The 24,079-nt window shown below is 48.4% G+C and overlaps 1 protein-coding gene across 20 annotated transcripts in view; it reads right to left on the bottom strand.

The window, feature by feature from the left end:
- The window catches only part of Abcc12 (ATP binding cassette subfamily C member 12), a 993,341-nt gene that overhangs the window by 881,574 nt on the left and 87,688 nt on the right, over positions 1–24,079 (bottom strand). For 13 of the 20 annotated variants that reach the window (XR_013051183.1, XR_013051181.1, XR_013051182.1 and 10 more), the window contains 11 exons: positions 23,193–23,265; positions 21,505–21,708; positions 18,233–18,367; positions 18,037–18,112; positions 17,873–17,941; positions 16,086–16,175; positions 15,056–15,159; positions 12,699–12,896; positions 11,822–12,048; positions 9,585–9,722; positions 1,628–1,814 (listed from right to left, as the gene is read on the bottom strand). Coding sequence is in view for 14 of the 20 variants with exons in the window: in XM_076571782.1 (XP_076427897.1) it covers positions 1,628–1,814; positions 9,585–9,722; positions 11,822–12,048; positions 12,699–12,896; positions 15,056–15,159; positions 16,086–16,175; positions 17,873–17,941; positions 18,037–18,112; positions 18,233–18,367; positions 21,505–21,708; positions 23,193–23,265 (1,501 nt within the window). In the remaining 6 variants the exon portion in view is untranslated. Of the gene's footprint in view, positions 1–1,627; positions 1,815–9,584; positions 9,723–11,821; positions 12,049–12,698; positions 12,897–15,055; positions 15,160–16,066; positions 16,176–17,872; positions 17,942–18,036; positions 18,113–18,232; positions 18,368–20,597; positions 21,709–23,192; positions 23,266–24,079 lie in introns of all 20 variants that reach the window. The other 7 variants (XR_013051185.1, XR_013051186.1, XM_076571791.1 and 4 more) reach the window with 3 other exon arrangements.

The raw sequence follows: 24,079 nt of genomic DNA, 5'->3' as shown, positions 1-24,079 counted from the left end.
AATGTATTTCAAAAAAAAAAAAAAATCCCACCCCAGCACCTGTAGAGTTAGAGAATATCCCAGGAGGGGAGCCACAAGGCCACACCCTGAAAAGCCAAACAATTCTCCGGTCCTTAAGTACAGATTAACAGAGGACAGATAAACAAACCAAGGGCAGGAAAGGACAGGAGCTGGATAAACAAGAAGAAAAACTGATGCTGGAGACAAGAGGGGGAGGTTAGTATTAATATCCTTGGGAGGGGGCATGCTCCAGTCACTTAAAAATGAGTCTTTTAACGCATGAAAGAAAGAGAGCATGTGGAAATTTGATGTGTGGATACATGGTTGCCACACTGAAAATTCAAAAGCACTGCTGGATCACAAAGCTGAGGAAAATTCCCAGAAAATAAAACAGGAGGAAACTGTTCAAATGAGGAAGCAAAGGGAGAACACTGGGGCCAGAGATGGCTCAGAGGTTAAGAGCACTGGCTGCTCTTCCAGAGGACCTGGGTTCGATTCCCAGCACCCATATGTTAACTGACAACCATCCGTAACTAATCCCGGGCATCCAACACCCCTTCTGGCCTTTGCAAGTACTGGAATGAATGAGGTTCACAAACAGGCAAAACAACCAACCGTACATGTGACATAAAAATAAACAAATCTAAAACAAGGGAGGGAGAACATTTTCTGAGTTGAGAAGAGATTTGACTTTCATCTGAAAGGACCCAGAGCATTGTGGGACAGGGAGGAGCGTGGTAGAGCATGCCTGTGATCCCAGCACTGGGAGCCTGAGGCAGGAAGCTCTCAAGCTTGCCTCAGAAATAAAATAAATAAACAAACCCACTATCGAACAGAGTATGTTTTAAAAGCCTTAAATTCAGAAAATCTGTCCTGAAATGCATAGACTCCGTGGAGAAGCCTCCAGGCAGGACCCTAAGAAGCACATTCCCAGGGACAAGATTCGGGCATCAAGCAACCTTAGCTTAAATCATGGCCCACGCAGGGCAGATGTGAATCTCTCTGGATCTCATTTTTCTCATCTGTAAAGCAAGACTTACAGAAACAGAGTTGTTGAGAGCAGTGAAGGAAGTCATGGTCCCTGGGGGACAGGGAATGCTGTGTGCTCTCCTTGTATTATTATTATTATTATTATTATTATTATTATTAAAAGAGAAAGGCACCAAGCAGCCCAGAGCCTGTCCCCACTCATTAGCCAGGGGCTGTGCTCAACTCTCCTCGTCCCACTGTGCAGCAGCTGTGTGGTCTGAGATGGAATGGGACTCCACACCTTGGCCCAAATCAGTCACTCCCACCAAACCACCAACCAGTTCCTGGAAGCCTAAATCAATCCAGTAAGAGTGACATCTGGGCTTTGGCTGAGCAGTAAAGGGAAGAAATATTCCCCACCGTTTCCTCTTCCTGTAGATCTCAGAGACCATTTGTCACCCACTGCACAACTATCACAGAAGGGCACAAAACCAGGAGCCAGGAGCCAGCTGTGCCTGAACCCACACAACGCCCCAGATGTCAATGCTGCACACGGAAAGCTCCGTTTTTTAACACTTTTTGAGTTTTCCGATGCACCCATCTAAAAGCATCCCTTCTCATACACCATTGGTCAAGTCCCACCATGCACCAGTGTTACCTGGATGATGTAGGACAGTGACAAGCCTTTGGATGAAGCACTGATTGAAGAAAAACTCAGGGTCACCAACAAGGCCACAACAAAGGTGACGATGTTCATGAGGACGTCCATTCTGAGCGCAAACCACCTGAGAGCACAGTTGAAGTACAAGAGGTGGCTGGAGTTCTCATCGTTCAGTGTCTTAAACCTGAAGTGGAAAATCAGAGGAAACCAGAGCTCAGGTCCCGCTCGCACTGATGGGAGATTCGGGCTCCTAATGGAGCCAAGACGGGACGTTTTGAATGCCTTCTTACAAGGTGACTGTTCCAAAATGAGCATATATCCATGTTCCTGCTGCCACCACAGGCATCTTTGATTTGCACACATTTCTGAGAAGTATCGGGTGGCAGTCAACAAGGGTGCTAAGTGGGCCCTCTCTGTCTCTCCCAGAGCTAGCAACTAGAGTCCACAGCTAAGAACAAAACTGTTGAAAGCCTCATACTCTAGCTTTACAGTACCCACAGGCCTTGAGAAATCAATAAGTAGCTCCTTTGATCTTAAAGACAGGGGTAAGCCAATGGTAGTGGTAGAGTAGAAAGGGAGTGTGTTTGCCTGTCCCCCCCCACACACACACACCACACACCTCTCACCAAGATCAAGATCATCATTTGAGTCTGGCATAGTGGCACATTCCTGTGATCCCAGCACTTGGGAGGCTAAGGCAGAAAGGCCAGAAGTCAAAGGCCAGATCCCATCTCAAAACCAGCCAACCAAATCACTGCTTAAAAGGCTGGTGGAGTGTGGGGGGGGGGGGGGAGTTCTCTTCAAGGACAGGAAACTGATATTTTGTGCCCCTGTTGCATGTCCACTGGGTCCCAGGGCTTTACACAGGGCAGAGTGACAGAAAGATAGAATAGCCAGGAGACCCAAGAAAGGCCCACCCTGGAGGCACTCATTCCCACCCGGTCCCCAGACACAAGCAGAGTGCATCCTGACAGTCCAGGCAGTTATAGAGCTGAAGGCACAGAGCGAAAGCGACCTTCCAGCTGCCTCTGTGACAGGAGGCAAGGAGGCTCCCACAGCTGAGGAGTGCAGTGGGGTGCTGCCAGGCAGAGTGCAAACAGCCATCAGGTGCATGTGGTTGAGTTGGATTGGAGCCTTTACCCTGCCGTACTGAGTCTGCGTAGTGAGCTGGGTCAGCAGGAAGGAGCATCAGAAAGGAGAGGCTGGGTGGGATGTGGGTAATCACCTGGAGACACCCCTTCCTGGTCCCTTCCCTAGCTCCACCCCACCCCCGTGGGAACTTCAGAGAAAACAGCCAGCTTCCCCACTGCAGTCCTGTCTCTGAAGCCCAACGCTCACTAGTACACACGCACTCACACACGTGTGCACACAGAGCATGGCCTGCTTCACCACACCTCCAGGCAGAAAAGTTTCTATCATAGACTGAAGTTTTAGGCAAGCTGGGAGAGACGTCGCATTCCTTGACACACTAAAGGGCTTTTTTGAGCAATTGGTGGGAATTGTGGTGAGTAAAGGAAAGCCTTTTCAAGCGTAAATCCCTGGAAGACACAACTATTCCACACACCGTCACATCCCCCTTTTTGGTCTCCACTCTAGTTAGTTTTTGTTTGCTTGCTTGTTTCTGGTTTTGCTTTGTTCTGTTTTTACCAGGGCTTGGTCAAAATACTTGCCCAAATACCAGTCTTTCTACTTGTCTAGTGGCAAGTGCAATAGTCAGAAGTCAGAGCTCTCCCAAAGGCAAGTATTCCAAGAGGAGAGGCCCTGTCAGTCACGTGAGGCTAAACTCGCCATGCCAGGCGCCTGGAGAAGAAGCTGTGGGAAACAGTGTCAATCTCTTCTGTTTGCTCAGAGCAAAGAGATGAATGATTCTGTGGTTCTTCATGATCTGGTCATCAGAGGGACCTGTGTGCTGCAGGACTCCAGACAAACAGCATCAAGATACAAACCAGTAGCCGGGCGGTGGTGGCGCACGCATTTAATCCCAGCGCTCGGGAGGCAGAGGCAGGCGGATCCCAGAGTTCCAGGCCAGCCTGCGCTACAGAGCAAGTTCCAGGCCAGTCAGGACTACACAGAGAAACCCTGTCTCAAAAAAACAAAACAAACAAACAAACCCAGCAAACTAATAACAAGGACTAACTGCTCACTAGACCAAAGACCAGCTATGAAGTCAAGGCTACATTGAGATCCGCAGTGGGAAACTGAGGCGACAGCTGGAGAAGAGGTTAGACTGGATGAAAATGAAAGTGTACATCACCCTCCTTCACCTCCTCCACCTCCTCCTCCTCTCCTCTTCCTCCTCTGCCTCTCCTCTTCCTCTTTTCTTTGGAGACAGGGTATTGTCATGTAGCTCAGGCTAATCTCAAACTTACCATCCTCCTGCTTCAACCTCCTAAGTACTGTGATTACAGGACTGAGCCACCTTGCCCAGCATACATTAGCTTTTCAAGACTAGTGAAAAGGGTCTTATTGGTAGAGACAACTACGTTTGTCAAACTCCTCTGTCACTTCCCCTTCTGGACATGGATGGACTATAGTCCCCAGGATGCTGCAGTTAGGCAAGTCTGTGTGACTGAGATCCTACCATTGAACTTGCACAAAGATTGAGTCTACTTGCTGAGGTTCGGCAATGAAGTTTCCATGGGCCATACCACTTCCCTGTCTCCCTTTCTCTTCCCAAGACCTTTGAGAAGGAAAAGCAAAGTAACTGTAACTCTGATTGTGAAGAAACTCTGCCACCCATGCTGTGGGCTGTCATTAAATTGTGACCTGAATACACATTGTGTTAAGATCAAACTCTTCCACATTCTACCCATAAAATAGTTCAAAAAACCTAGGAACCGCACACTCAGGCTCCTGTCCTGGTTGGGTTTTTTGTTTGTTGTTTGTTTTGTTTCTGCTTTTGTTTTTGATTTTTGGGGTTTTTGTTTTGTTTTGTTTTGTTTTTGTCAACTTTGACTCAAACTAGAGTCATCTGGGAAGAGGAACCTCAACTGGGAAAATGCCTCCATCAGATTGCCGATATGGACTGCACTGAACAGTCACTATTAATCATCACAGCTCATATTTATAATTGCCGTGTCACTTTATTAGTATGTGGCTCCTACTTTGTCTTTTCTCACTAATTGTCTCCTGAAGCCTTCTTTATCAGGCATGAGGATGACGATGCCAACTTCTTTCCTGCTTCTGTCCCCTTAATAGCTTGGTTTCCATCCCTTGACCTTCAGCCTCTGGGTGTCCTTGCCCATGAGCTGTGTTTCTTGGTGACAACAGATAGCTAAATCTAATTTTTCCTATGGGGAGTGGGTTGATTTTTGTTTCTTCTTGTTGTTTTGAGATGGGAAACCTTGAACTTCTGATTCTCCTTCCTCTACCTCCCCAATACTAGGATAAGAGCCTGTGCCACTGTGCCCATTTGAATCTAATTTTTTTTAACCCAGTCAGTTAGTCTGAATATTTTAATTGATGAGTTGAGGCCATTTACACTGAATATTAATTATATTATTAGAAGATGTTTACCAATTCCTATAAATTTTTCTTTGGCTGTTTTCCAGTTGATTGGATTATTGTTTAGTGCATTCTTTTTCCTCTACAAACTAGTATTGGGATTTGTTCATCTAAGCGCTCAAGATTTGGGGGGAGAGGGGTTGAGACAGGGTTTCTTTGTGTAACATCTCTGGCTGGCCTGGAACTCACTCTGTAGACCAGGCTGGCCTCAGAGATCTGCCTGCCTCTGCCTCCCAAGTGCTGGGATCAAAGGTGTGTGAATAATTTTTAAGTATTCTTATTATAGTCTGTTACTTAACAGGTTGTAATCACTAGGTATATTTTCATACCTATGAACCAGTGATGGAATATTTCTTGACCTACACTCCTGAGTGCTAGGATTAGAGGCCTGAGCCACCGCCTCCCTGATTCCTTTTTTCTTGTGCTCTTGTGGCTATGCCAGGCTTTCCTCTTCCTTTGCAGACAGTATTCTTTTGAGCATCTTCTGCAGTGTAGGCTTGTCTGTCATCTGTCATGAACTGCCTTGGTTTATGCTTGTCCCGACATCCTGACTTCAGCATCAATTTTAAAAGACAGCCTTCCTGGACACAGCAATGTTGGTTGGAGGCTGTTTGCCTTTGGGGCTTGAAATATGTGATCCCATGCTGACAAGAGATCTGGTGTTTGTGTTTAGGCTTTTGTAGGTGAGCTAGCATTTTCCTCTTAGAAGTTGTAATGCTATTCCTTTGCTTTGTGTTTCTGACATCCTGCAAAGTCATGCAGAAGTTCTTCTGTGGTCATATCGATTTGGACCTTTGAACCTATCTTGACTTCAGATATCTATTTCTTTCTAGATGTTGGGGGTGGGTTTTCCACTATGATTTCACTGAATGGATTATTCCCTTAGTCCTATGTCAGCGCCTGTCTCTTAGCCTTTTGATAGCATCCCAGAGTTCTTGGCTGCTCTGGTCATGCTCATTCTCTTTGCTTTCCTTATTGATCTTAAGTATAGGATTTCCCCACCCTTGCCCTCCATCGCTGGTGCCCTTTTCCTGCCTCATCACATCTCTTGGCAATCCTTTCCATGGTGTTTTTATTTGAGTCACTGATAGTTTGGTTTCTGACTTTGTTTGCTTGATGAATTTCTCTTCACCCATATTGCTGATTTTCTCAGCCAGTTTCTTGGATTTTTTTCTTCCCTCTAACTGTCCTCTCCGAGTCCCATGTTGACCTCATCTGCCTGTTTGTGTCCTCTCTCAGGGAGCTCATTCTCTTTACTAGGACACTTCTGAACATCTCACCCTGGCCTTTCACATATTTCCTTATCTCCTGACTCATCAGCAGAAGAATGATGACCTGTGGAGTCATGGTGCCAGGCTTTATCTTATCTCTTCTCTTTCTGTGGCAACACTTGCTTATCTATCGATTTGGATATCCCTTCCAATTTTATTTGTAGATTTTCATTTGGAACAACTGCTTTTTTTTTTTTTTTTAAGGTTAGCAAAGAAATAGTGAAGAAATAGTACGTTTTTACCATGGCATCTGTGAAGATGATACACGTCATTATAATTCATTTCCTTCCCTCTGTTGGCCTTCCCTATGCCCTCCCTCCCTAATTCAGCAGCCAAATTTTGAGGGCTGAGACCCCAGTGACAGTTTCAGGGGAGTCTTTTGTTTTCTCTGCCACCACTAGGAAGGTCCAGGAGCTGACAGTAGCAGTTTCTATCTCATGGGCCACCCATTCGTTCCTTTGTGCTTTTTGGGTACCCTGTCACTCCCATCATGGATTTCTGGAGTTCCTCCTCTCTTTTTCCTGCTGTTAAAAAGAATACTCATTCTGTTCTGATCCTTCTTCTTCATTGGGTCACACAGCTGTGGCTTCTAGTCCACTATCTCACTCAGAAGTTGGGTCTAACATATTTTCTATAGTATGTTAGAAGTCTGAAGCTACACGACTCAACTAATCTAGTCTTCAAGTTTTGAAAAGAAGGAAACTGGCCTATCCACAAATAAATCAATAAGCGTGGGCTTTAAAAATTAGTTTTATGAACTTGGCCATAGTGGCTTACACCGGTCACTCCAGCCTCTTTGGGGGTGGATATATGACTGCAAAATACAGACTGGTCTAGGCTACATATCAAGACCGTGTCTAGGAGGAGCATGTTATACCCATAGATCAGTGCATCTCTCAACTCTCATTAGGGAAGCTTCTCATGGCAGTGGGTGGTGATTAGCACAGAGACCCTCGACTGGTCAACTTCCGAATGCTCAGCCCCACATGGGGCATAATCACCACACGCTTCCTCACAAGACTCAGGGACCTTTGTGGAAGAGGGTATGGAAAGACTGTGAGAGCCAGAGCTGGAGGACAGCATCAAAGAAAGTGTCTTCCAGACACAACAGGGCAGACGCACGTGTGAACTCACAGTGGTTGTGACGGCATGCACAAGATCTGCAAAAGCAGTGGTGAAATCCCACCGCAAGCTGAGAAGCTATTTGGTAGCTACTGGGAGAGAGAGTCAATTTTTGGTAAATGAGGTGACCTCTGGCATGGTGACTACACTCAGAGACAGGCCTCAATCCCAAAACTGACTGAATAACATGACTTGAACTTGATGGGATTTAAAAAAATAAAAAAAGAAAGGACACTCAAAGCTGGGTGGGTAGGGAGGGGAGGATGGATATGGGAGGAGTTGGGGATGGGGAGGTTGAATATGATAAAAAATATATTGTATGAAATTCGAAAAGAATTAATAAAATATTATTTTTTAAATGTGTGTTTATTGTTAAAGAACATTCAATACTATGAAAATCATATTCAAAATAACTTTTAAAAAGAAAACCTTGTGGGTTGAAAAAGAATAGGAAGAAATATGAAAGTTGCGTATCTCTTTGAAATGCTTACGACCAGAAATGTTTCCAATTTGGGATCTTTTAATCAAATTAATTAATTAATTTACTTAGTTATTGTGTATGTGTAAGTGTTTTGCCTGATTGTATGCCCGACATGATGAGCATAAGTGGTGTGTGTGGAGGCCAGAAGATGGTATCCTGCCCTCTAGAACCTCGGTTCCTGACGGTTGTGAGCGACCGTGTGCTGGGAATCAGAATCAAAACTGGGGCCTCTGAAAGAGCAGCCAGTGCTCTTCAGCCGTCTCTCTGGCCTCAAATGGGATTTATTCTTTTTACTCTTGGAATACTTGTGCATGCATAATGAGAACGCTTGGAAATGGATAAAGGTTTTATCTACAGAAGTGGCAGGTCATTCACTTGTTTGCTCTCTTTTATCCTGCCGTGCTGGGGACTCCAAGCAGGGCTTGCGCAGGCTGAGCAGCACTGACCACTGAGCTGCAACCTAGGTCTTTTTCTTAACGTTTTGAGACACTAAGTCTCAGTAAGGTCTCGCTAAGATGTACAGGCTGGCTCTGAACTCACTTTGTAGCCAAGGCTGGATACTCCTGCCTCAGCCTCCTTAGTAGCTGGGACCACAGATCTGTGTCACCAGGACAGGCATCTGCAAGTAACTTTCACACATTTTTTACTGTGCTTGTGTCTTGGCTACAGCCTGTCACATGAGGTCAAGTGTGAAATTTTCCCTTTTGGCATGGCAACGGTATTCAAAAGGTTTGGGACTTCAGAGCTTTTCAGATTTGGGATTTTCTTTCTTTTAAAAAAATATTTATTTTTATTTTATGTGCATTGGTATTTTGCTACAGGTGTCAGATCCTCTGGAACTGGAATTACAGGCAGTTGTGAGCCACCATGCGGGTGCTGGGAACTGAATCAGGTTCCTCTGGATAAGCAGTCAGTGCTCCTGACCACTTAGCCATCTCTTCAGCCCCCTAAAAATTGATTCTTTTTTTAAAATGTGCATTGATGTTTTATCTGCATGTCTGTGTGAGGGAATCAGATCCATTGGAACTTGAGTTATAAACAGTTGTGAGCTGCCATGTGGATGCTAAGAATTGAATCCGAATCCTCTAGAAGAGCAGCCAATGTTCATAACCACTGAGCCATCTCTCCAGCTTGATTTGGGATTTTCAATTTATGATTATGCATATAATGTGTAATGAAAATATGAGCAAGACTGGGATTTGAGACCTAGGAGTGATTTTGTATACTTTGTTTTTCTCTATTTGAATATACTTGAGCAAGAAATAAAATACACAAAGTGGTATGTATGCAGAACTGGAGGTACAGCTCAATCGTGAAGTGCTTATCTAGCATTGCACAAGGCCCTGGGTGCATCCTCAGCATGGTACATGCATGTCTTCTCTCTCCTCCCTTTTCTTCCCCCCACCCCAGAATCATATCTCTTTTGTGGCCCCAAATACTGAAAGTAGAATTCCTGATTCTGCTAGCCCTTTACCTGTCCCTAACATTTCCCCTCTCGGTGCCAAAGAAGCCTGGGATCTCCCACTTGGGCTGGGGCAAGAAATGGGGGACCCTGAAGGAGGTGCCATCAACTCACTTGCTGATGCAATCATTCTTTTTGTTGTAGGCATGGATGACACCCAGGCCCTGTATGGAGGAGGTGATGTGAGAGAACCAAGGTGACCGGCTGATGTTCTCCACCTGCTTGAGCTCCTGAACTCCTCGATGGAAGATGCTGTAGTGAAAGCAAGAGGATCCAAGAGGGTCACCAAGTCTAGTCTCAGAGAACTCTCCCTCAGCACAAGCAACCCAACTGTGCCTTCCCTGTGACGGCTAAGTCAAAGTTAGTGTCATAGCTGGAAGAGAGGAGCCTGCCACTCCTCCCCAGGATGCCCTGTCTGGTTGTATGAGACATGGGCTACACCATTACTTCATTTGCCTCAGATCCAAGTGCTTCCTGTAGCAAGGATGACACGCGGTACAGTATGCAGCTCTCATCTTTGAAGACCCAAAGATTTCACACTGTGCAGCCCCTGAACACAAGTCAACCTGTTGGTGATGACCAGTCAGGGAAAGAGGGATCTGAGCTGGCTGCCAATGAGTGGCCTTCCAAAGATAATTTTGTACAGACATCGAGATAGTCTTCCTTGGGAACTGAGTTCAGAGTACTGTCTTGTACCTTACAATGGAAGCCCCAAGAGCCCTGATGATGGCAGAACTATGTCCCTGAGCACCCAAGTTTGCCGGCTATAAGGGACTCAAGCCTACCTCCAGACTCGAAGCTAAAATTAACTCGCAGAGTAAGGGAAGCTCAGAGCTTGGTGAATTCATTGTAAACTTATGAATAATTAGGTCAGGCTCTCCTCTGGTCTCTCCTGTGCTATATTTATAGCAAAGAAGAGGGTATGCGGGGCAGATTTCTTGTAAGCTTTTATTTAGTCAATCAGCAGCAATAGAGTAGACAGCAACAAATGGCCAACAAAAGTGTAACAGAAACGAACAGCAGCTCAAGGGATCCACTACAAGTTCCGACATTCATGACATGCTCTACCTTTGCGATGGACTTTCAGAAAACATTGTTTACTCATCATCGCAATAAACTCTTGAATTGGGAAATGTGTACTTTTCTCAGCGACACCAAGGGTACTGCAGTGAGAGCCCAGCTCTGCTGGATCCCAGGACACTAGTCTTCATTCTCATGGTCACATCTGCTCCCATCAGGTGCCCATGCCAGTCTCCTGCCACAGTATGGCCCTCATCCATCTGCCATTATTACTGCCTCCGACTTGATGCACGAGTCTGAACCCAAAAGCAAATTGCATTTGTGATAGCATCTGCTTCTTCTCCCAGAGCACCTTCCTCGGCACATCAGTCCCCCACCTCAGACTGTCCTTGGTTGTACCAATCTCTCTGACACCCCAAAGCCTCCCACTTGTAAAGCCCTGATGACACTGCCTTGTAAATACCCCTCACACCCACCCTCCTCTTGTCCTCACTACTGCCACTCATATCTGGTCCTCCTCAGTCCTTACCCACGCTCTGAATCTCTCGAGTTTGCTTACCATCTTATTCTATATTTAATGGGCACGGACTTAATCACCTCATCTCACGTGCTCTTCTGACACAGACAAGGGATGCATTTTCATGACTAGGAACTTGGCGTGAGAAGAAACAGATTTGCAGCATTTCAAGGCTCTCCGACTAGCTTCGCGGCAAAGCTGGAGTTCTGGTGCAGACCTTTCTGACTCACAGCTTTGCTCCCTCTCCGTACTCCCCGTAGTGACTGATGAGAGATCCCACCGCCCCCACTGCAGAACACTCTCACTGTGCCCCCCGGAAGCTGGAAGCTGGCTGCTTCCAGTTTCCCTCCAGACAAGTGTGTACAGGCTCAGAGCTGCCCCCAGTCCTTTCCACACCTCTCTCTACACGTCACTCTTTAGCTGCAGTGGAAGCTGTTACTCAAAATTCAAAGTGACTGCAGAGGGTGCCCGCGGAGCCCAGTGGCTTTAAGAATGAATCAGCAGACAGATGGCAACCATTCCTACTAGTTTCCTGATCTGGGGCCAGGGACTTAACCTCCTAATAACTCACCCACCTCCCAGCATTGCTCTGGGGCCTAAAAGTCACATGTATGCAAGGAACTCACCATAGCACCTGGTGTTTAACCAGGGCCCCAAATCTAGGATTCTCCCGTCAGAAAAGAAAGCAGGTGCTCAGCACCCCTGCCTCCCAGCTGGTGCACATAGCCGTTCATGTTCTCTGCCCGGCCCCACTCCACGCGTGTGTCGAGGTGGGGTAGAGTATCCCCCCTTTGAGGTTGTGTTATAGTCCTACCGTAAAAGAATGAGGAAGATGATTGCCAGGCCAGCCAGAACCAGGAGGACAACGGGAAACACAGCAGCCATAATCACCAGAATAAACAACACCATGAAGAGCTGCTGTAGAAAGTTCTCCGCGTGAAAGGGCAGCCTCATGTCCAGCTCGTCCATGTCTTTAGAAAAACGGTTCATCAGCCGGCCTGTGGGGGTTGTGTCAAAAAAGCTCATTGGACTCCTGACGATCTGAGGATAAAAGCAGAGTGGCCTGAGTCGGGGAATGCTCCTGGGCTTCCGGCAGGGTAGGAAGGTGAGAGCAGGGGCCAGACCTATTTTTCCGAAGCATGGAAGTGAGGGTGGTACCCCCATTCTTAGACCACACCAGGAGTGAATATGGGAGAGATTCTGCCTATGTTTGGGGCTTCCTCTCCAAATCTCAGGTGCCTCCTGGGACGGGGATCCAGATACTCTCTGAGGAGGGAAGGATTTTGAGCCCCAGAGGAATAAAATGTCAAGTCTACTTGTCTGTCCACTCCACAAACATACCTGTGTGTTCTGGTAAGAACCCTCACAACCATCTGCTGCTGCCTGCTACAGCAATGGGAAGCAGGAGCCCATCCCCAGGCCCTCACTAGCCGGGACTCTTAGAAGCATGATGTACATCTTCCCCCACCGTCCTTCTGGCCCAAGGCTCCATGATGTACCCCTATTGCTCTCTGAAATTAGACTTCCTATATGGTACTCAAGCAAGTAGAAGACACAGTGCAAACTAGACGGCAGACTTCGGGAGAGCTGTTCTGTCCCCAGAGTTCAGCACAATCTTTAGCACACTGAAGGGCCTGCCTCACCCTGTGGACAGAGCAGCGAGGTGGGCCTGCAGTCCACGGTGGTGCTACCTTGTTAAACACCCTGTTGTGGAGCGAGGAGGATGCCTTCAGTGTAGTTTTGGTGAAGGTAATGCCTTTGATAATGCCAAATGTCAGCACAGACACCATGCTTGCTATGTATACCAACTGGTACATGTGGTGTTCGGTGTCTTGCAGGGTCTGGTCACCATTGCAGGCTGTCCTATTGCTCTGGGGTGCACAGATGACCTGCAGCACAACAGAAAAGAAGCAGTGAGAATTTATGCTATTGGGAGAAGGGGGCTATTTCAGACAATCTTTCTAAAGAGAAGAAACTAAAAACGAGCCAGATGGGATGGGAGAGACGGCTCAGTGAGTAAAGTATCGCCACACAAGTATGAGGACCTGAGCTCAGATCCCTAACTGGCATGTAAAAGCAAGGCATGGTGGCACAGGCCTGTAACCTGTGCCAGGATTTTGGGGAATACAGGCAAATCACTGGGGCTCGCTGGCTAGCCACCTCAACGAAACAGGGAGCTCTAGATTCAGTGAGAAACCCAACCTCAAAAATTAAGGTAGAAAGTGATAAGGGAAGGTATTCAAGGTCAACCTTCAGCCTCCACACACTCACACATGGACAAACGCCTACGTACATATATGAAACAAATAGATTTTAGAAGAATAAAATTAAATTCAAATCAAGAATGAGTCATGTGGGTAAAATCAAGTCAGGTCCCTCGGGGGTTATCTGAGGTTTTCCTGCCTCTTCCACAAAGGGGTACCTCATGGTGGGAAAAATGCAGCAGATAAGCAGGTGTAGGGCAGCTGTCACAGAAGCCACCCGCACCCCAGGAAAACTTCAGTGATGCCAGGCCAAGAAGATCCAGAAGCAAACAGGGCCTCTGGATTCTAAGAGGCTGGCCCGGCTTGCCTTGGGCAGCCCAGACAGGACAGAGTGTTGGGGCCACCCTCCCACCTGCCTAGCTGCCCGGCAGCAGCCGCCAACTAATGAGATTCAGGGGTCTCTATGTAGGGTGGTCCAGTTCCTCAATCCTCTCCCCTGGCCTGTATCCAAGGGTCAACAGTGAGGGCGCTGCTGCTCTGCTCTGAAGTCCTTGGCAAGAAAAATGGGGCTCTCAGAGGATCCCAGCAAACTATGGATCCACCCCTCTCAGCGAGAGGACACAGCTTCACCAGCATTTCTGGAGAGGCCATCGTCTGTTGTTGAGAAACTGACAGTTTCATTTTTCTCTGGGCTGTGTGTTAAAAGTCAAGGATGCCTTTTGGGAGCAAACAAACATGTCTCTTCTAAATGCCATTCTGCTGATTACAGTAATGGGGGAAATGTAAACCAGAGGTGGCTGATGGATGAGCATCTGCTGAGGCAAAAGCATCCCTGGGGGGTTGGCTGATGAAAGGCTCAGCTTGTACAGGAGGTTCTGCTGTGCTGTGGGTTGTACCCACAGCATCAGGGATCAGGACTAATCACAGGGGCATGCCACTGTTGCTGCGTGTTCAGGGGCCTACTGAAGAAGCCCTGGGGCTAGGGCATGGCTCCACATGACCCTACATCTGAGGTTCTCTGGGGAATGGACAGAATCATCATGAGTGGGGACATGGAAGAATACATATATTTGAAGATAGTCCTTGCTTTATCTGAACACAACAGGCTTCTCACTGCCCTGTGCTTGTGGGAACAGCCTCAGGAAGCTGTGTCAATCAGCCTCTCCCCTCCCCTACACCCAAGCATCCTTACTTTGATGTCATAGCAACCAGGTGGTACCATAAGGTGTAATCTTAGAAGAGGAGCAGGCACCTTCACAGTGTTCCCTGGAGCTCCAACAACTGGGGAAGACTCTAGCCAGCTGGAGGGAGAGGTATGTATTGGTCCTGTCCAGGAAGGGCCCTGGCCAAGATGGAAGCCTTGAGGAAAATGGAAGGTCCTGGTGGCCTTGGCACACTTACAAAGGCTGCATCCATTTTAGGTCCTCTTCCTACTAAGGCACCTTTGGAGAGCAGGGCTCTGCAGAACCTTCTGGCACTAAGCAGTGGGGTCTATGACAGGACACACTTCCTCTTCAGGGTCAGGGATATGCCAATCTTTGTTCATCTTCCCAGGCCCCTCCCTGTCCCTCCTCGGAGGAAACCACACTGATACTACCCTCCCTGGACAAGTGTGACTCCACACATCGGAACCATCAGTTTCCAGCAAACCCTTTAAACCTGAAGTTGTACATAGAAACTTCCAAGTGCCTTGCTTCTTTTGAAAACAGAAAAAGATCTCAAGAATTTGAATTATATAGCCCAGGAACTGGCCTCGGTGTCACCAAAAGGGAACACACCCAGTGTCACTATTTAGCAGCCGTCTGGTTCAAGTTGCAGACTCAGCACCGTCAAAGGAAACTCACCTGGGAGCCCCTGTCTAGCCAGAGTCCCAGCCACCAGGTGCTGAAGGCAGAGCTGCCCATCATCAGGAAGAAGAGACAGAGCACCAGGAAGGAGACCAGGTACCCTGCCAGAGGAGAAAGTGGGTGCAGACATGAGACCAGCGGCAGATTCGCCTGTCCTGAGCCTCACCCTTAGAATTTGGGAAAGCCAAAGCCTACAGAGAAAAAAAAATCCCTATCTGGAGGGTCCATGTGCTAGGTTGATTCAAGATGTCATGATGTTGGGCCCCTACATGCCAATAAGGATATCTGTTCCATTTGGTTAGAAATATAACCAAACTGTCAACCTGTTAGAAAAACCTTGTCTGCTTAAGATGGGCTCTTGTTATACAGCCCAAGATAACCTCAAACAATTTCACTGAGGCCACCTTGAAAATTGTGATCCTCCTGCCTCAGCTTCCCCTGGGGCTGGGATTACCGGTATGTATGACCATGCCCATTCAATGTTCTATTTAATAGAAGCAAGTCAGTCTTCATTAAGAGCAAGTCAAGAGTCCAGTTCAGTGGGACAAGTCTGTTTGGGTAGATCATAAGTTTAGGCCAGCCTGGGCTACACATGGACTCTGTCTCTAAACAAATATCCAAATCCCTCATCTTTTTGGAAGAGACTTGCTCATGCAGATAGTCTCTTGCATGATGAGCTGATTGCAGCTGTGCTCAGCCATCAGTGTGTGTGTGTGTGTGTGTGTGTGTGTGTGTGTGTGTGTGTGTGTGTGTGTGTGAACCATCGACGGCTTCTGGCTGCTGCCCACTCAGCTCCAATAAAACAGAACCTGGCAGCTTTAATGGAGATAAAAAATGACTCCATTTAAAGGGCTGTATTATCAGACTTCAGGTTTTAGGGGGGAAATAAAAGCACTGATAAGCAAGCGCTAGAATAAGCATAAAAAGAGTAATTGGTGAAGGAATCATAAAAACATGAACCCAACAGTTTAAAAACAGATTTTTAAAATGCAAATTAAATCAAGAAACCTGATGTTTTATGCCAAACCTCCAGAAGCCTTAATATACGTGTGATATGTTTTCCAGGTCACGATTCCCTCTCGAGGAGACTCAATCTGGACAAGCTGGTGCGCAGGAGCTGTGGCAACAAACGCAAGGCCATGAGCCGCATGGCCAGAGTGGGCACACAGTGCGGCCAGCACGTCCCCTTTGCACCCTCCCCTCCACGGCTGAGGGCGCTTGTCCTATTGTCTACATGCATCACATTTCTAATACGCCTTTGCTCATTTTATAATGTTTGATCCTCTTTACAGCCCCGTGAGGCACGTGACTTGGAGTCTTTCAAGGACTCTACGGTGTTCACTACGTGCTTAGCCTAGGAGTCCAGGGTTGTGCTGGCTCCCAGACCCGAACCTCAAGCAGCCAATGAGTGTACAATTAGTCCTTATCCACTGAGAGTGGCCAAGCTCAACTGGGCTGTGTGCACTGCTGTAACAGGACAGACGGATGGGGTGAGGGGACTTTATACGTGGTCTCTTTTCTACTTCATAGGTGCCTGATGGACAAAGCCCCATCATACTACACCTCCCTGTCCCAAGACAGTCTGAGACAGAGTTTGTGCCCTAGGAACGAGGCATTGACACTAACAGTCTAAGGAAAAGAGGTAGCCTCAACAGCTGGCCCTGGCCAGTCTCTTTTCTACTTCCTCTCCCCCGGGATTTTCTCATAACCTCACCCTCAAACTCTCACCCTCTCCCATTTTCTCATCCCATTACCCCAGGAAGAAAACTTCTGCACATTCCCAAAGGATCAGCGCAAAGACTGCCTCCTCTGTGGAGCCTCCCATAGCCTCTCTGTTATTCCCATGTCAACTCCCCATTACCTTTACCCCAGTTTGCCACAGCTACTCATTTGCCTGTGACCTCTACCAGGCTATACAACAAGAACTGCGAACACAGCCTTCTTCTCTTCCAGCCCATTTCAGGACTTGGTACTCAGTTCAATGTCCAGAACCTATTTGTTGAATGGATGTGTAACCTGACCCAGCCTTGATTCCCTCCACACTACCTTTGCTCAAGGCTCCCTGTGGAAAGTGGGGGCTCTCAGGCTTTCTCTGGCCTCTAGATCATTTCCATGTGCTGCTTTGACCTCTGGGGAAGGAAGAGGTGGAAGTGACGCATGGAAATAGTCTAGACCTGACTTCTGAAGGTCATTTACCTTCCAAGTACTTTGCTAATTGCTTCATGAACAGTTTCTCACTTAAATTTTGCAACACTCTCCGAAGTCGATTCTACTCTTTCCCTGCTTTGTAGACTAAGAAACTAAGGTTTTGAGAGTGTCCAGTTTCATGACTTGAACAAGGATGGCACCAACAGACCTGCTGTCATGGAAGGGGAAAGCTCAACTCTACACAAAGAACAGCAACAAGAGTGCCTGTCTTCCCAGGCGAGAGCACACCAATTGGTTATCCAAAGGGCCAGCTCTGAAAACATGTACATACAAGTAACATTATATGGATTGAACAGATTGTATTTTGTATTTATATTATATATAAAATAAATGCTGCCGTCATTTAGGGTAGGCTTTCCTTGTAGGCAACTGTCTCTGGGAGTGTCCTCAGAAAGAACCCAGGAATGGCCTTTACTAATCTTCAAGAGGCTTCACAATCTAATCAAGCCGACTGTGCTGATTTCCCAGCACACAAGCTCACACTACAAGATACCACAGCTGGAGCTTCTCAGAGCAAAAGCCATTGTATTCCCCTTCTTCTCTCCCAACAGCGGATGCCCAGCATGCACTCCAGGGTACACAACTGTGGGAAAGGATGCTAAATACCTTTTGTATCTACAAATTCTTCCATTTCAGGTTCTTTTCCTTCATCTTTCTCATCACCTGAAGCCAGGACTAGGATGAGAAATTGCATAATAAATAAATGAAAAGGTCTGTAGCCACTCAGGATCCAGGGGCAGTGAGGGAGGGGGACTGGCATCTGACTGTACCCGCATCCTCGTCTCTCTGAGCTGGGCTCTCCTTCAGGGTCTCCACCATGGCTGCATTGTAAATGTGCTCCGGATCCTGGAGAGAAAAAGAAATTACTTCTGCAAGTGCAGTGACAGACTTCTCCCAGGCGGGAAGTCATGAGGCAAGGCTCCTACATCCCACTCAGTGCGGGTGGGTAGGCAGGCACACAGTTACCTTGAATTGCAGTCCCCGGAGGTTGTGAATCAGTTTTGCATAGCGCCCCCTCTCTTCCATCAACTCCTTGTGGGTGCCCTTTTCACAAATCTCTCCATCTTCCAACAAAATGACCTCATCACAAGACTCCAGGAACTGCGGGGACAGCACAGGGACCCACAGCGACACAGTCTCAGTAGGAGCCGAAGGCCTGCATGCCAAACACCCAGGCAGCTCTCCCAGGCGCAGTGAGTTACTGGGGTTCTCAATCCTGGCACTACTGGCATTAGAGGGCAAATAGTTCCTTGTCTTTGGGGGCTCTCCTGTGTACTGCAGGCTATTTCACAGTCTCCCTGACCTCTACCCACCAGCAGAATGCCTTTCGCTAGCTGTGACAGGCAAAAATGTCCGCAAGCAATGCCGAATGCCCAGGGGCCCCCAGTGGAGAACCACTGAGCCGGTCCCCAGACTCTGGAGTACAAAAGCTGGATTCCGGCTGCCACAATGAAGCAAATGAGCCTTCCTTTGCTTCTTTTCTCTGAATAAGCAACCCTACTAAGAAATCTGACCATTATAGAGGCCATGGTTTGGTAAAGATAAGAAATATGATCTCAGCCTTGCCACAAGCCCCACCTCACAGAACCCAGGGGCCAGAAACCAGGTCACAGGCCACACCCCCACCAGCTTTAACATTACAATAACTATATCAACAATATTACGCACCCCATTTTACCCAAAGCACTTCTGCTTTTCTGATTTTGAGACCCTTCATGTCCATGTCAGTCCTGTGATTAAAGAATTCTGCTAAGAGGGACTCTCTTTTATTTTGGAAGAAGAAAGAGCTCTTCCCAATTGGATCCACCCATCAAAGGGCAGAAAGCCCCTTCCTAGAGGCAGGCAAGCTGCTGTAAGACTGGGAACACTTCCACCTAAAGAAGCCAGAGACAGAGTCCCCATTTTGAACTTCCACTCCATTCAAGGCCAGATCCCACCCGGCTGCACTTGAGTTGAATCCTGGAAGCAGGGGCTGCCATTGATGGCTGGACACCTCATGGGTTAGGTAGTACCCAAATGCTTCAACCAGAGCAGATCCAGCAGCTCGGATAGTTCTCGTCTCTATGTGTCCCCTATCCAAGACTTTTCCTTTCCCCAGGCAGCCCAAGCAGGCCCCTGGCTCTTAGTGCCCCATGGAGACACCCTCTGACAGAATCTTTCCCCGAGAGACAAACGTGCACTTCATACACCATCCTCTAACGTTTCACAACCTGATCTCACATCTTATCAATATCTCGAGCTCCTGCAGCCCCCAGCTCAAGAAAAGAAGAAGCTTGGTTAAGTCATTGATTTTCCAGATAAGAAAAGGAAGCACTTAGGACCTGTGTCAATCTACAGGTTTTTCTGCCTGTATGTGGTCCATAGCCCAGACTTGGAAAAGCCCAGCAAATGTCCCTCCTGCCAGTAAGCCCTCAGTTCACTCTAGTGATGCCAGGTAGCTTTGCGTAGCCACGTTCAGCAAACGCTTAGGAAGCTGAGCCCCGAGTATTACCAGCGGCTGACGGCTGGCCTTGCTTTGTTTTCTCACACAAACAAATGAGTGACTGTCCTGACCAGCTACTCCAAAGCATCTGAGGTCAAAACAGCTAAGAAATGTTCTGGAAGGCCCCAGGGCTGCGGTTTGAGGCTTCCTCCCCTCCCCCACAAAGAATGGGATGGAGAGCACAGAGATTATGGTGCCACCTGGTGGCCTCTTTGTTCTCCAACAAGCAAAAAAGGGAGCTAAAATGACCTTGGCAAGGTATGCTGCTGGAGAATCTGGCAAAATACTAGCTTGCCTAAGGCCATACCACTGACTAGTGCGTGTCAAAGATGGCTATTATTTACCCTCCATGAGGGCTCGTGGAGGGACAGCTCCATCTCACACCTGTCAAGACAAAAACCTCATCCTCCAGGACCCAGGGCTCCTCAGGAAGACAGCCTTCCCAAGGCAGGCTGTTGCCAGAGACAATATTCACAAGCCAGAACTATGGTAGTCACACTTACGACTCTGGCTAGGCCAGAAATCATTTCTAGACTGAACCCAGGCAGCCTTCTCCTCTGTCTTAGCCCTGGCCTGCAGAGGACCCAGGAGTTCTTGTCCAACTAGCCCGACTCAATGTTTACTAGAGTGGTAGCACACTTGCTGAAGAAACCAGACACCCACATGTGCAAAATTTGAATGCTTCGTGTATTTTTGCAGCTTGCAGCACTTAAAGCTTATTCTGGGGAGGCTCCGGGGCAGCTGGGTTTCCTGGGTCCTCGAGAAGCCCCTCTCTCTTTGGGATGGTCCGCCTGGCCTCAGCCAGAAGGTCCCAACATACTGACTGCAGGGTCCTCTAGCTATGGAAACTTTACTTGCTTCTTAACCCTCACACCTTCACCAGCTCAACCTCCCCTTCACTGAAAAGCAGTAAGCCCCGCCTCCTGCTCCCAGACCAGGCCTGCTGGACAAGAAGACAGGGCTTCTGCACCTAGGCCCCCGTGAGCCACCTTCCAGTGCCTGCAGGATGCGTCCTACACTGGGGCACTCGCACACGAGCATGCACACTCACGTGCACATTTGCACACACAGCATATCTCTGGGACTTGCCATAGAGAGAGGAGAGAGAGAGCATGAGAGAAGAACCCTAGCTTACCTGATGGGAGTCCTCAATTCCCATCAAGTATTCAGAACTTGTACGTGGGTCAGAGCCAACAAGGCCTCTGACCATGCAGGCAAATTCTCCATTTTCCCCTGACATCCGTCCCCATCATTGGGTCCCTAGTCCTGGTTTCCAGAGCTTGGGCCCCTCATCACAGGAGCCCACACCTTTCTGGGTGAGGAAAGAAAGCAGAGCTTCTATGATGCCCTGACAAAGAGCCTTTGACCTCAGACCCGTTCAGGCCCCATTGGAGAAAGGGTGGGCCCTGAATTGTCTCCACCTGGCTCCTCATTTCCTTGGCACCAATGGCCCAGCTCTCAGAGCCAACTGATCCTGGAGAATCTACTCTGTGGTGGAGGAAAGGTCCTGTCCCCACTGACTCCAAAGACTGGGCCAACAGAAGTCATACACAGAGAAAAGCAGGCAGGGATGGCTGGAAACTCAGGTGGCTGCAGGACTCACCAGCATCTCCTCCATTTCCTGCCCTCTCCATCCCCTGTCCAGGCAAGGCTAGTTTCAGGTGGGAAAGGCATGTTCAGGCAGATTAGGAGTCTCTGTGAACATCAAGTGCTGCACTCATCCCAAGACCTCATGAACCCTCCATGTCCCTGTCACCTGCAACTGGTGGGTAACCAGGACAACAGTCTTTCCCTTGAGTGCCTTCTTAATGCACTCCTCAAAGACATGCTTCCCCACATGGGCATCCACAGCTGAGAGTGGGTCGTCCAGCAGGTAGAGTTGACGGTTGGCATACACAGCACGGGCCAGGCTGATCCTCTGCCTCTGTCCCCCAGAGAGGTTGACACCCCGCTCTCCAATCTGTAGACAGGGATAATGGCACAGCCCATCATTAAGCCCACCTGCCATCCTATACTTCTTGTATACCAGGAGCTTCCAAAAGTTCCCGGGGACTCAGGGAGAAGACATACTGACTGATTATCTCGGCACACAAGCGTCTCCAAACCCTCACGCTAGACAGTGCTGATGGGAAGAACTCCCATCCCCTCACTCAATGAATCACAGTGCCAACTGGACACAGCTCTTTCTGACTCTGAGAACGTGTCTACTGCATGACTCCTGATTCCCGGTGCACAGTCCACCGTACATTGACTGACAGCACACAGGAGATTTTTTTAAAGCAGGGAACTCTAGAAGAATGGATAGGGAAGGAGGGAAAGTACCTGGAGATGGACCAGGGACCTCTCTGTTCATTTCCTTGTATGCTACTGTGTGTGCTATGAAGACAAGACACGTGCTGTCCTGCTCACTGTCAAATCTCTAAGGCCCAGTCCCTGATCTGAGGCATGGGTTAGATGCTCAGTAGACATTTCTTGCTATGTTTTTTTTTTTTTTTTTTTTTTTCTGGTAATCCCATCCTCCTGCACCCAGAGTGAATCCCATTGTACTCAGATGCCCAGCTACTGAGCTAGCTGCTGGGTGCTGGGTGCTGGGTGCTGAGTAAGAAGAGTGGCCTGTGAATCAGGAGCTCACATTTCAGAAGGGGTCACTAGACACACAAGAACAGCAGTTGACACATTCCCCAAGTGCTAACCGAGAAGCATGCATTGCCGCACTTGGTGGCAAACTGGTGCCACCTGTGGGGCTTCAGAGTCTTCCTCAGTGGAGCTAGGCTAGATCCTGAAAGGCTGGGAGGTGGCTGGACACCTTAGCTGGCTGCCAGGGGTGCAGAAACACAGCTTGGGAAGGGTAGCCAGAGCCACATGAGCATTGGGAAAGGCCAGTCACCCCTGACAGGCAGAGTGGGAGACTAGAAGAGCAGGTTCTCTGAGCTGGCACTGTGGGAAAGCTTGTCCTAGAGGCATGATGTCCTGCGGGGAGAGAGGAGGGTGGCACAATGGCTCTGGGTCGCCTGAGTCAGTCAGCAGGCTCAAACCTAAGGCCAAGCCATCACTTTGGACCAGCAGCCTAGGGGCAAGGTGTGAAGGGGACTCAGCATTCCTGGGCTGCATACAGCCAGGGAGCAAGAAGGAGCCCTGAGACTGCCATGTATGGGGAGCACTCTGGACCACTGATTGGAGGAAGAGCTGGACCTTGAGTTTAGGAAGCAGTTGTTCAGGAGCCCTTCCTGAGATGGTGGGAAGGGTGGAAGTGGGCTGTGAAAGCAACCGTGATGAGTCAAATGCAAGCAGTCTTAGGCCCACCTCCACTTGGGGGACCCCAAAGAAGAATTCTTGATAGGCAGAAACTGAACTTGGCCAGTATTTCCTTGGGACTTTCTGCCTCTGGAACATGTAGATATAGAGCCAGGGTCAACTGGGCAAATGGGACTCGGTTCTGCTCACCTCAGTCAGGTCTCCATAAGGAAGGCTGTTCAAGTCCTTCTGGAGACCACAGACATGAACTGTGTGCTGATACCTGTGGGTACAGAGATCAGAATGGTAAGACTAGCATCCAGCACTGCTGCTGCCTGGGCTGCTCCTGAAGGGACCACTGTTGTTGAGGGGACAAGGCAAGGATCTTGCTGCTGCTATACTCAAGGCTCTCAGGCAAGTTGCCTTATCCCAAGGGCAGTGTCTCCTCAACCCCTGAGGTCTCTCCTTGACTCAGGGATGATCCCTCCCTTTACTGGGTTCCTGTTGTGCAGGGAAAATGCCGCCACTGTCTACGAAATCCTAGGGATGCCAAACTGCTATCATTGCTCTTTGAGTCAGAGAAGGGAAATAAGATGTGGGCTGAAGTTGTTGATGATGGCATCTAGGGGCTGAATCAAGGCCATGAATGGAAGAGGGGGTGTATGTGGTAGAGCATCACAGAGTTTACTCCATTACAAATGTCAACCCTGACACCCCTGATGAACTAACTCCTCCTGCTCCATAAAGCTACTCTGTCCACCATCAGGCCTACCATGTTGGAGAAAATCAGACACAGAAGATGTCACTTCACGGAAAAGAGGAAAAGTGGAAATGGACCCTGGCTCTGGGGCTTCCAGGGCTTCTGGGGCTGTTGTGTTCCTCAGTGACATCCACTCTCCAGCCTTGGAGTTCAGACTTAGGAGGAGTAAGCGAGCTCTGCACAGCCTAGCTGCTGGGCAAATACCTCATCTTCCTGGGCACAGTCCCACTCAGGCCCCAGTAGAATATGCCACCCTTTGGGGCTTCTGGCACCACACAATCTAGTGGTGTGTGAGGTCCTACGGTAGGGGAGAAGCTGACAGTCCACTACTTCCTCT

Source organism: Peromyscus maniculatus, chromosome 5 (genome assembly GCF_049852395.1).
Source record: "Peromyscus maniculatus bairdii isolate BWxNUB_F1_BW_parent chromosome 5, HU_Pman_BW_mat_3.1, whole genome shotgun sequence".
Taxonomy (NCBI): Eukaryota; Metazoa; Chordata; class Mammalia; order Rodentia; family Cricetidae; genus Peromyscus; species Peromyscus maniculatus.
Note: the sequence above shows the minus strand (reverse complement) of the source record. Positions and strands in the feature narration are given on the sequence as shown.